At 33.7% G+C, this 12,857-nt stretch overlaps 1 protein-coding gene across 2 annotated transcripts; it reads left to right on the forward strand.

Moving 5' to 3' along the window:
- Positions 1-1,064: 1,064 nt before the first annotated feature.
- LOC110101954 (crooked neck-like protein 1) lies at positions 1,065-12,729 on the forward strand. 2 transcript variants are annotated; one of them, XM_020830065.2, is made up of 8 exons: positions 1,065-2,430; positions 2,548-2,613; positions 2,905-3,049; positions 3,146-3,364; positions 7,294-7,516; positions 7,593-7,791; positions 7,922-8,046; positions 12,396-12,729. In XM_020830065.2, the coding sequence occupies exons 1-7, from the start codon at positions 1,268-1,270 to the stop codon at positions 8,037-8,039; spliced, it is 2,133 nt and encodes a 710-aa protein (XP_020685724.1). In that variant the 5' UTR covers positions 1,065-1,267; the 3' UTR covers positions 8,040-8,046; positions 12,396-12,729. The 2 variants fall into 2 exon arrangements, with proteins under 2 accessions (XP_020685724.1, XP_020685725.1); XM_020830066.2 differs by having other exon boundaries at positions 12,399-12,729.
- The last annotated feature ends 128 nt before the right edge of the window (positions 12,730-12,857 follow it).

A 12,857-nucleotide genomic window follows, 5' to 3' on the forward strand; every position in this document is an offset into this window, starting at 1 on the left:
TAATCCTAAAGATTCTTCAAAGAAGTTCAAATACTCTATGTATAACATTATTAACCTTCACAGATAATAAATGGAGATATTTCGTCATCATGCAAAATTTTTGCACTATGTTGGAAACAAAGAATGAACTTGAGAGATGACGTTGTAGAGCTTATATAATGGAAAGTCGCATAATACTACTGAGCGAGTGTTCCATCTATTTGTTAAAAAATAGAATATATTAATCTAAATAAAATAATTGAACATATTTCTCATAGTAGATATGTTTTTTAAATATAAGATATTATAGAGCATATTAATTTTTTTTTAATATTGAGTGTAATTCCCCTTGTTTTTGTTATTTTCGCGCTGCACAGCCTAAAAAAATCTTTAGGGGCTATTTGACAAAAGTAGGACATAACTTTAGTAGGATTTAGTAAATCCTAAAGACAGTTTCGCAAAATAGTTGTTAAATCCTATTAAATCCTATGAAACAGTTTGGCAACGTAATTCAAGATTTGTGACGGTTGGTTCGTTTAAAAATTAAATTTAATGTGTTATGAATTTAATTACATATTTAATACAAGTTACTTATTAATTTTAATTTTAATTATAGTTAAAAATTATAATAATAAATAATTTAATTAGAAATTAACTAAATTGTTGAATAATTTAATTACTAATTATAGTATTATTTATTAAATTACTTGCTTAGGTGTTAATTTAATAAATATATAATATCTAATTATATTAATAATTATATGATTGATTAGTTATTTTTTTAATAATTAATTATTTAACTAAAACTTTACTAATTATTTCTTTAATAGACTAAATGTCCAAAAAAAAAAACTTAATAATTCTACTACTCAATAACTTTTTAATTATTATTTATATTATTAATTATGTATTTAATAATTTTTATTTTAAATTATATTAATTAAGCTAATTATATTAATTTTAATGACTATTTATATTATTAATTATATAATTAAGTTAAATTAGAAAATTAATTTATGCTCTAATTATACTATTAATTAATTAACTAATTTGCTTACGGCGTCTAGGGTTTGCTTTTTATCTTCTGTATTTAGTCGTTGCCGTTCGTCTTCGTTGCTCCGGAGGAGGTGTAGTGCTTGCACGAGTCGCTTCTTCGGCTCTTTCGTGGCAGTTCGACTTCGCTCCTCCGACGACGCTTCCTTCCTGTCGGATCGGAAGTTGGATCTATCTTCCTAGCCACCGCTCCATCTCCCATCCCCCGCGGGCTGCCTCCGGTGATTCTCCAACCATGGCTTCGTCTGCTAAAGACGCTGACCCCAACCTTGGCTTTCTGACGAAGCGTGACACCGAGGTGAAGCTGCCCCGCCCCACCCGCGTGAAGAACAAAACCCCCGCTCCAATTCAGATCACTGCCGAGCAAATCCTCCGAGAGGCCCGCGAGCGCCAGGAACCAGAGATCCGCCCGCCCAAGCAAAAGATTACTGATCCCACCGAACTCGGTGATTACCGCCTCCGTCGCCGGAAGGAATTTGAGGACAAAATCCGTCGTGCACGATGGAATACCCGCGTCTGGGTCAAATACGCCGAATGGGAGGAGAACCAGAAGGATTTCGCCCGCGCTCGCTCCGTTTGGGAGCGATCTCTTGAGGTCGACTACCGGGAGCGCACTATCTGGCTCAAGTATGCGGAGTTCGAGATGCGGAATCGCTTCGTCAACCACGCGCGCAATGTCTGGGATCGCGCCGTTTCCCTGCTTCCTCGAGTGGACCAGCTCTGGTACAAGTACATCCACATGGAGGAGATGCTCGGTAATGTTGCCGGCGCCCGCCAAGTGTTTGAGAGGTGGATGGACTGGCAGCCAGACCGGGAGGGATGGCTTTCTTACATCAAATTTGAGCTCAGGTATGGAGAGATAGATCGTGCTCGCCAGGTTTTTGAGAGATTTGTTATGTGCCATCCTCGTGCTACTGCATGGATTCGGTATGCTAAGTTCGAGATGAAGAACGGTGAAATTGCCCGAGCACGTGCTGTCTATGAGCGTGCAGTTGATCTGCTTTCAGGCGAGGAGGATGAGGCAGAGGAGCTTTTTGTGGCCTTCGCAGAGTTTGAGGAGAAGTGCAAGGAGATTGACAGGGCAAGGTGCATTTATAAGTTTGCACTGGATCATATTCCCAAGGGAAGGGCCGAGGAGCTGTATAAAAAGTATGTGGCGTTTGAGAAGCAGTATGGAGACCGGGAGGGGATAGAGGATGCCATTGTGGGTAAAAGAAGATTCCAGTATGAGGATGAGGTTAGGAAGAATCCATTGAACTACGATTCATGGTTTGATTATATTAGGTTGGAAGAGAATGTTGGCAATAAGGACATGATCAGGGAAGTTTATGAAAGGGCAATTTCTAATGTGCCTCCTGCTGAGGAGAAGAGATATTGGCAGCGTTATATCTATTTATGGTAAAAATCAAAACACGGCCCTTAGTTTAACTTTTGTTTCCTCAATCCCATCCCCCGCCGAAGGAAATAAACCGCAGCCATGCATTAAGACTTCGTTAATTTGTGTTTCACTTGTAGGATTAATTATGCTTTGTTTGAGGAACTTGGTGCTGAGGACATGGACAGGACTAGGGACGTTTACAGGTAGTGTATGTCATGTTCAATGTAAATTCTTTTGTTTATTTTCAATATGAGTTGAATTCATATCATGATGTTTTATTACCATCTAGCACCATCTGGCATGTGTATATTTGCTTTATGTTCTTTACAATAGCTGCATTTAGGCAGCTAAATGCAGCTATTGGGCAACATGTTGCATCTTTTTCATATCCTTAAAGCTTGTTATTTTTCTAAGTCATAAGAAATTAAATTTTGGTTGTTATTGGGCTTTTATGACCTAAAATAACTTATTTTTCCTTGAATTTGTTGATGCAGGGAATGCATTAAATTGATTCCCCACAAGAAGTTTTCATTTGCTAAAATTTGGCTTCTAGCGGGCCAATTTGAGATACGACAGAAAAGTCTCAAGGCTGCACGACAGATGTTGGGCAATGCTATTGGAATGGCTCCTAAGGATAAGGTTAAATTCTTATTCTTTAGCATTCCATGATGCACCTCTTGAAAGAATGTATGTTCATGTTATACTTAAGTGGTTGTTTAAAATTTACTATGGCAGATATTTAAGAAATACATAGAGATAGAGTTGCAACTTGGTAATATAGATCGTTGCAGAACACTCTATGAGAAATATCTTGAGTGGGCTCCTGCAAATTGTTATGCTTGGAGCAAATATGCTGAGCTAGAGAGGTCCTTAAGTGAAACAGAGCGTGCTCGTGGTATATTTGAACTAGCTATTGCCCAACCGACACTTGACATGCCTGAGTTGTTATGGAAGGTATTTTTTATACCACATGTTTTTTCTTCTTGTCTTTTATGCTGCTTGTATTTTATCCTTATAAAAAAGACTATCCTTTCATTTTGATTGTGGAAGATAGTTGTAACAAGTTATATGGGAATGCAAAATTTTTTTTTTTTTGTATTTTAGAACAAGATTGAGTATTTGAAATTTGAACATTGCGAAATAGCTATGTGAACCTTTTGAAATTCCTTTTTTTTCAGCAGTCCATGTAAAATAAGCGAAAATTAACAATGGATATCTCAGTCAGATGCAACTGAAATTGATAACAAAATATCAATATTTTGGATGCAAATTTTATATGATGAGAAGAAATCATTGTTTCCATAAATTTTAAGTTTTTTGACATGTCATATGTCATCCATCATAATACCTTTTTTGTCAGAGAAAGCTAGTATTAGAGCAATTTGTTTCCTTGTGAAAACTTGTGTTGATTTTTCATATTGTACTTTATTGGTCACCCTGTTGTTTAAATTTTTAAAAATGCCAAATGAATTAACTTTACTTCAATTCTACTTTGCTTTATAGCTAGCCCTCTCCATCCATCATCATAATGAACCCATGATTTATCTTGCATCATATTTGATATCTAAGCCAATTTTTTTCTTAGGAAACTTCTTGTGTAGTAGTTTTCTATATTGCATTTTCTGTGTCACCTTACAATTTGAATTTTTAAAAATACTAATAAATTTAATTTTGCTTGAAACTTTATGGATGTGATCTTAAGCATATGTGAAGTCACTTTAAATTATTTCAAGTTAATCAAAATTTGATGGATGCCCAAAACAGTTGTATACTTTTTCTAATTCTTGCATATTTTTGGCATTTTCTGGCGATATTGTTACTATCTACATCTAAATTTTATGTTTATGTAGTTGACTTTTATTAGCTTGATGTCCTGGACATATTTGCTTAGAATAAATTTTTAAATTCCTGTAGTTGATACAATATTTGCAAACACTAATCACTATCACAAATGCTACACCAAAAATTTTAATCTCCACTTATCTTTAAAGGCTACTCATAGTTGTTGCCCCCACCATGGCTAAGCGCATGATCACAGATGCGAGGAGATTCTCCTTTGTCTATAAGAACAATTATAGGATCTTACCCTCTTCCATTAACGAGACAGCTTATTAGCCCAAACTGAGTTTAGATGCTAAGCCTTCCAAAGGAGTGATATCCTTGTCACTATGAGAAACCTTCCCCAAAGGTTTTGACCAATTGTTTATTGCCTTAAGGCACTTGAGTGCATCAAGCTCAACTGTCATGTTATGACTAATTATGTAAGGGTTTTATTCATAAGAATTTGTTCCCTTGTGTTGTTCTGCTCTTCTTACTTCTAAGAAGCATGGAATCTGATGCATGTGCATTGAAATGTGTCATGAGATGTATTTTGGCTCTTCATTGGTGTTTCTTTAGTTGTCTTTTTTTTTTAGGATATGTTATTTTTTAGTAAGACTCATGTTGATAACATCGATCACTTAAGACAAGCTTTTGAGTTCTTTTTGCCATAAAAATTACATATCTTTGTAAAGGGGTGCACCATCATGACTTCTTCAATGGTCTTCTTAGTTTTTTTTTTTGGTTTCTAACACAAGCGTCTCAGCTAATCCTGAGGAGGTCTGCGCTATTAAGGATTGGCCTATGCTAGTTCTATTCATGATGCATTGATGTATTGACTTTATCCTTGTACTATGGGTAGGTAAGATTCGATATTTGAGTGGATTGCTTTTTAAAAATGACACAGTGCCTAATATAAAACATTTGATGAATTTCACATTCTATTCCTTAGTAAAGTTATGGGACTATACTGTCGGGCCAAGGCTATAACCTTTTAAGATGTTTTGTTCATGAACTATTTAAGGAAGATGGCACATAACTCATTTTCTCTATTGCTTATCACCATCAAACCAATGATTAAAAGAAAGTTGTCAATAGAAGCTCAAGTGATCTGTCTAGGTGTCAAGTGAGATACCACTTATTGGTTGGGATATGGTTTTGTGCTTTCACTGTGTTTGCATATAATAATTTTATAAACATTTAAACTCATATAAGACCTTTCCTCATCATTACTAGATATGAACCTATGAAGCTTATAGATTTAGTAGATTTACCCACATCATATAGGGTTAGTAAATTTGCATCATAATGTGTCCAAAACATGTATGATCTTCAAAAATAAAAAAATAAAAAATCAAGAAAAAATGGCAATAACTTATGGAAATTATAAATATAATGTTGATGATTCGCATGTGAAGCTTATTAAATTTGTTGTGGGAGATAAAACGTCTTAATTTGTATTCTATCAAACAATTTTCTTACAAGACATCCTAGGACTTAGGAAGTCATCTACATAAAATTCTTGACCGTATAAGATTGCATGATAATAAGTGTGATAACACTTACGACTTACATCTACCTTTAGATATTGCCATGTCACTAGTATTTAACATAGCCAACTTGACTTTATTTCGAGAGTCGATTAGTGACGCTTTACCTCTTTGCCCTTCAACTTTTTCTTCTCTTAAGATATTAGTGACTGCTGTTACATTTGTTCTTACACCGATATTGTTTTGACTTGCTATGCTCTCACATTCTAGATTAGATCCTTGATGATTTGATTATTTTCACTATTGGTGGTGGAATTGGATGCCCACCTACTCGGATGAAAATGTCTCTCAGCTCCCTAGGACTCTTGATTGACAATTAAGGTATTGCAATTTTTTGGTTCATGCTACTTGAAGAGTTTTAGGATCTTCATTTGTCGTAGTTGAACTCTTTGAAGCTAGGTCGTGTTGATGTAGAGCATTGTCGTTGTCATTACCATCACAAAGTTTAAATATTGTGCACCTAGGACATTCTAGTTACACGTTTTTATTCTACTTATGTTTTCATTTTGTTGGACCCTTGCATTTTTTGTCATTGTCATGATGTATTTTGAGCCTTGTGTGCTATCGAGCCATTTTAGTGTTTTGTGACTTGTATTGTGAGCCATACGATGTATTGTGTCGTGCATTTATATTATTGTTTTGACAAGTTTTTACTAATCCACTATGCTTTAGAATGATGATAGATGGTAGTTTTGTGTGAAACTTTTACCATCTTTTGGCCTTTTTAATGGCTTCATCACCATCATTGTGTCTTCTTTGTTACTTTTCTGTGACTTCATCTTCTCTGCTTTAAATGTGCTTGTTTTTTGTGTTAGTTAGCTATATATATGAGTCCCTTGTACCTCTGTAAGTAATGAATAAATAAATGATGACATGAAAGTTTTAGTTTTCTTACCTATTCTTGAGTTTGTGTGCTTTCTTTGTTGAAGTGAAGGACTTCCTAGCAAAGGTGGTGCTTATACTTGGTGAAGGTCTAACAAGGATTAGGAGATTGCTAGTAGACTAAGGATTGCTTGTTATAACAATCATACAGTTGTTTGAATATCATTCTTATTTTCATATTCTTTCTTCTCTTTATGTCGCCTCATTTATATTTCATCAATATTGCCCTCTCAGTGGTTGGCTTAGATTTAAATCCAAATCAATAAGCATTAATATCTCTATTTATAAGCAACTCTAATTTTCATTGTGATTTGCTTGGTGTAGTCTTCTAGATATGTATTGAATCTAACTTAAATTTTAAGTCTTCCGTTCTGTAATTCTGTTTCTTCCAATATTAGTTTTTTGCTTTTCCCCAATTGTTTATGCTTTAATTAAATTTTCTTATGAAGATCTAAAGTGAGCCCCCTTCATTATTATAATGTACTCATAATTTGTTTTGCATCAATATCGGATATATCCTGATCTTTATACCGGAATGCTAAATTTTGCTTCAAAACTTCAAAAGCATGTTTAAGCTTTAAGTAGGGGGATTTTCATTATATCACGGTGTTGCTAACTTGCCATACATCTCAGGCATACATAGACTTTGAAATATCAGAGAGTGAGTTTGAGAGGACGAGACAACTCTATGAAAGGCTTCTTGATAGAACAAAGCACTTGAAGGTATGGATAAGTTATGCCAAATTTGAGGCCTCTGCTGGCTTAGATGGTTCGGATAGAGATGGCAAGGAAGAACTTGAGAATGGTGATATATCATATCAGGAACAGCAAATAGAGCGGATTCAAAGATGCCGAAGTAAATTAAGAGCTTTTTGTTTTCCTTGTTAAAAAATTAGTGTTTTACCTTGGTCATAACATTTCCTTTTTGCCAGGTGTTTTTGAAAGGGCATTTGATTACTTCCGCACATCTGCACCTGAATTGAAGGAGGAAAGAGCGATGCTTTTGGAGGAATGGTTGAATACGGAAACTGGTTTTGCAGATCTTGGTGACGTATCTTTGGTTCAAAAGAAATTGCCCAGGAAAGTAAAGAGAAAGCGAGCCATTTCATTGGAAGATGGAGCTCCTGCTGGGTAGGTTTATTTGCCTTTTCTAAATAATTTGGTTTTTGATGGTTGATTGATTTGCTTAGCTTGGTATTTTTCTTTACAGAAAATGGGCTGCTTGATATTAGAAATTGCGCTAACATTATTATTTGTGCAGATATGAAGAATACATTGATTACATTTTCCCTGATGAGGTGGCGATGGCACCTAATCTTAAGATACTCGAAGCTGCCTACAAATGGAAGAAGCAGAAAACCGGATCAGATGAGGACTGACGTAATGGTATTCCCCTTTACCAAAGTATCAAATAGTGTTTTTAAACGTTATTCATCATCTAGAATGACATAAGCAGGGCTGATAATTATATCCAAAAATCGAAGCATGCTTGAATTTTAATCGACTTGAAATTGTAATTGATTTGCTACGATTCAAAGTTGCTTACTTGAAATTAGTTTGTTCAACTCAAAATTAATGCGATTAATACACAAGTGTGTCCTCCCACATATATTTATATGCATATGCATTTATTTTTATATAAATAAACACATTATATTTATACATATATAAATACACTTCAATATTGTATTACTTTAAAAAAAATAATAAAGAGAAGTATTTAATTAAGAAAATATTTTAAAAATTAATTGGCCACTTGAATTCAATATCTTCAATTTTGAGTCAAAGTCAACTGGCTCAAATTTGACTCAATTACCCATAAAAATTATTTACTTGAATAATTTGGGGTATTATACAACAACAACAACATCCTGCCTTTATCCTACTATGTGGGGTCGGCTGAATCAAGGTTTAAAATTGCGTAAATAAGCCTCGAGGTGTTTTTCGTCCGTGAGGCGAGGCGTAAGCCTCGAGGCGGTGTGAGATTAAGAGTCAAATTCTCATTAAATCTAATTGAAAAGGATTATTTTTAATACTCTCTAACCAAAATTTTTTAGGTTTACCATTACCTTTCTTAACATAGGTAAGAGCTAAAATCTTACTCTCCTAATTAGGTCATCGGAAGGCTTATGTTTTATGTGAACAAACCATCTAAGGCGACTCTCCATAATCATACTTTACATTGGAGGCGGAGCTACTCCAACTTTTTCATGTACATATTTGTTCCGCATTCTGTCTCTAAGAGTAAAGCCACTCATCCGCCTGAGTATACTCATCTCTGCAACTCTTAACTAATTTTATGCTTCTCTTTTAATGACTATTATTATGAGCCATAAAGCACTGCAGGTTTCACCAACATTTTATATAATTTTTCCTTAAGTTTGAGGGTGTGTTTCTATCACACAACAGACCCGATGCATTTCTACACTTCAACCATCCAACTTGATTTCTACTAATAATATCCCCATCTATTTCACCATCACTTTGAACAATAAACATAAATGTGTACTCTTTTTAATGACTTAATTGCCCAAAGTCATAATCCCTCTACTAGATTTATTACTACTGAAATTACACTCGATGTATTCGATTTTAGATCTACTCAAGTGAAAACTTTTAGACTTTAAGGTTGACCTCCAAAATTCAAGTTTTCTTTCAACTCCCTCTCTAGTCTTATCAACAAGAAGAATATCATGAGGAAAAATCATACATCAGGGTGCGTTCTCTTGCAAAATGTCTAGTAAGAACATGTATGACTAAAGCAAAAAGATATGGGTTTAAACCTGATCCCTGATGTAATTCAATTGAAGTAGGAAAATACTTGGTCAAACCACCTCGTGTTTGAACACAAGTAAGAACTCCTACATACATATCCTTAATGACTTGAATGTAAGCATTATTAACTACTTCCAAAACTCTTTTGAGCACTTCTCTTAAGACTTTATCATATGTTTCCTCTAGATTAGTAAATTTCATGTCTTCTCCCTATACTTCTCTATCAAATCTCTCAATAAATGTATAGCTTCCATAGTAGACCTATCCGGCATGAATTCAAATTGATTTTGAGAAATATTAGTATCACGTCATATCCTATGCTCAATTATTCTCTCCCATAGTTTTAATGTATGACACATTAATTTAATTTCTCTATAATTCACATACTCTTGTGTATTACCTTTATTCTTAAAATAGGAATCAACACACACATTATCCACTCATCTGACATCTTTTTATTCTTCAAAATAATATTAAAAAGTTTAGCAAGTTAAATAAATTCTTTAATCTCCTAAGCATTTTCATACATTTACTGGATTATCAATAGGTCCAACTGCTTTTCACACCTCATTTTCTTTTAAAATTCTCTAACTTCAATTTTACTAATATGATAATAAAAATAAAAATTTTTATTTTTATTTAGTGTGCTTAGGTCACTAAAGTCATATTCTCACAATTTTGAAAAGTTTATCAAAATATCTTATCCACCTATATTGAATATCCTCTTTTAATAAAAATGCTTTTTGATCTCCATCTATAATACATTTCATTTGAACTGTATCCTTATTTCTCCTATCTTTTTGCTTGACTAACTTATAGATACATCTTTCGCATTTCTTAATATCTAATATATTATATAAATTATTAAAAGCTAAAATTTTTGCATCATATATTGCTTTATACTCTGATAGAAAATATCCGCCAAACAGAGGAAAAATTGCTGAATTTCAGAGAAATTCAGCAAGCAACGTGCAGATTTTGAAAACCCGAAGAAAAATAATGAAGAAGAACACTTGAAATTCACTAATAGGAAGAAAAGAACAACCCGATATAATGAATCTTAAATTGAGAGGAAAATTCAGCTCTCCAAATCTCTAGCCAAAATTTAAAGCACAAAACCCAAGCCAAGATTTCAAATTCAGTTTTTAAATTCAAGATAACCCTAACCCTAGCAAGAAGAGAATAATTAAAGCAAATGGACAAATAGTTAATCCCTAAACAACCCCTAATTTGAATTTTCCCTCCAACTCAAAACTTAATTAGTGCGTGGGCCCCATCTCCAAATATAAAGTCATGGGTAATTACAAAATCAATTATATATATTCTTCCATTGAATTTCTATCCCCAACTCTATTCCCACCATGAATCCTCTCTTAATGCATTCTATTAGAAACATGTCTATTTAAGTCATCTTCTAGTAAATACTCTCTCTTTGTCATGCATACATTGTAATGGTTCATTCATTATTTTTTAAAACTATATTCTAATGCAAATTGAGGGGTAGAAGCACTGATCACATTTCTATGCCATCATTAATTTATTTAATAGCAATCACCCTATCATTAAACTTACCTCAATAATTTTATCTTTCAACTCTCTATCCATTATTATTCCAACCTTATTATTATTCATAACCATTCAAACATACAATAGCATTTAACATATCCAAGGTTTCTTTGTTTTTCACCTTTCACGTAAAACAACGGACTCCCAAGGACCCAGTTAGTAAAGTAGAGGTATTAGATTTGACTTATGTTAAGAATGTTAGATGTAGGCCTAAAAAGGCTTAGTTAGAAAAATATTAGAAATGACATTTCTTTATTAGATTTAAATGAGAATTTGACTCTTAATAGGACACAATGGAGAAAAAAGATTCATGTAGCCGACTCCACGTAGTGGGATAAAGGCTTGTTATTGGTGGTGTATCTTAAAACCAGTGTGTTGTTAAATTATTGTCTTCTCATTTAAAGTTCCTTAATTTCATGTGGTAAATCTAAACGTAGTTTTAGACCTACTTAATATTCTCTTTTCACCATATTGGACAATGTTTTATATGCCACTTGTAAGTGTTCTAGCCTACCATTTCTTAATTTTATCACAATCGGGCTTAAGTTGTGACAAGTTGCTTTTGTGGGTTGCCTATTTTTCATCATGGTCAGATTAAGTTCTGGCACATCAGTTGTGGTTGCCTTCCTAGCAAATCTTCAAATATGTTTTTACTCTTTAGGAGGAGATTTATTATTATTCTTTCAAGCAAGGTAATTTGAATACTTGAAACAAGTCAAATGGCTGTACATTGTTTTTTTTATTAGATCTTATTTGGTTTCCTTTCGTAATCTCATAAATATGCATTCTTTTAGTAAAATTTTAGGTATTTTCTCATTGCTTGGGGCACGCAATGAAAGAGTAATCAAATTGCTTGTTTCTTTATTATTGTTGGCAATCGTCCTTGCTTGTTCTGCAAGAAGTGTCTTGGTAACCTTCTTGTTTTAATTTGTTTAGGCTCTCATTTTTTAGATACAATAGTGAAGTAGTCTAGTTCTGAAGAAATTTTTAGTACAAAAATACAATTTTTTAGATACAATAGTGAAGTAGACAGTTCTGAAGAAATAATTTTTTTTTTCAGAGAAATAAAACCTTAGTGGCTTTGGAAGTTCTTTCCATGATGATCAGCTAACCCTTCCCATACTTGAACCTAAATTTGTTGTTCCTTTGTTATATACCATTCAACTGTGGTGCATTTGCATTTTTTTTTGTTAATTCAAACCTTATATTAAGGTTTCATTTGGGACGGCTTTCTTACAGCTTCTTAAAATAACTTTTTAATACAAAAGTAAAAAAATTTTAACTAAAAAATTGCTTTAAAAAACAGTAAGAAAGCCGTCCCAAACAAAGCCTAAATGACTTGTATATGCTATGTAGTTATTACAATTGATCTAATTAAATATGCTCTTTGCCAGCAGGTTTTTGGTTTTGGTCAGTGTGGAACTTGTGCCGAGCATATCAGTTGCCTTTGGCCAACCTTTTCTTTTGTATTTATAGTGTACATATAAAGCTTGTTGGTCCCGATTCTGATCAAAGTGATCAAGCAAATGTCACGAATTGCTCAATGGAGATTTCTATCATGCACAGTGTTATCCATTGATGATTGGAAAAACGGATTCTTCAAATGTAAGATGTGTACACTAAGGCGTTAATCAGTAATGAAGAATCACTATTTTTGTGATGGAACGCTATAGGGAAGAGCATATGAATCCATACTTCATTAGAAAATGAAAACCTTGGACATGGAAATCAGAATTTGTTAGCTATTGCTTCGGAACGGCGATTACTGTGAGAAATTATTCTGTGAGTTCGAATATAATTTTTCGTCCGAACTTCAATAAAGTATTGGCACGTATGGACCGACGACCCGATGATCT

This window comes from Dendrobium catenatum, unplaced genomic scaffold (assembly GCF_001605985.2).
Source record: "Dendrobium catenatum unplaced genomic scaffold, ASM160598v2 fragScaff_scaffold_264, whole genome shotgun sequence".
Classification (NCBI taxonomy): Eukaryota; Viridiplantae; Streptophyta; class Magnoliopsida; order Asparagales; family Orchidaceae; genus Dendrobium; species Dendrobium catenatum.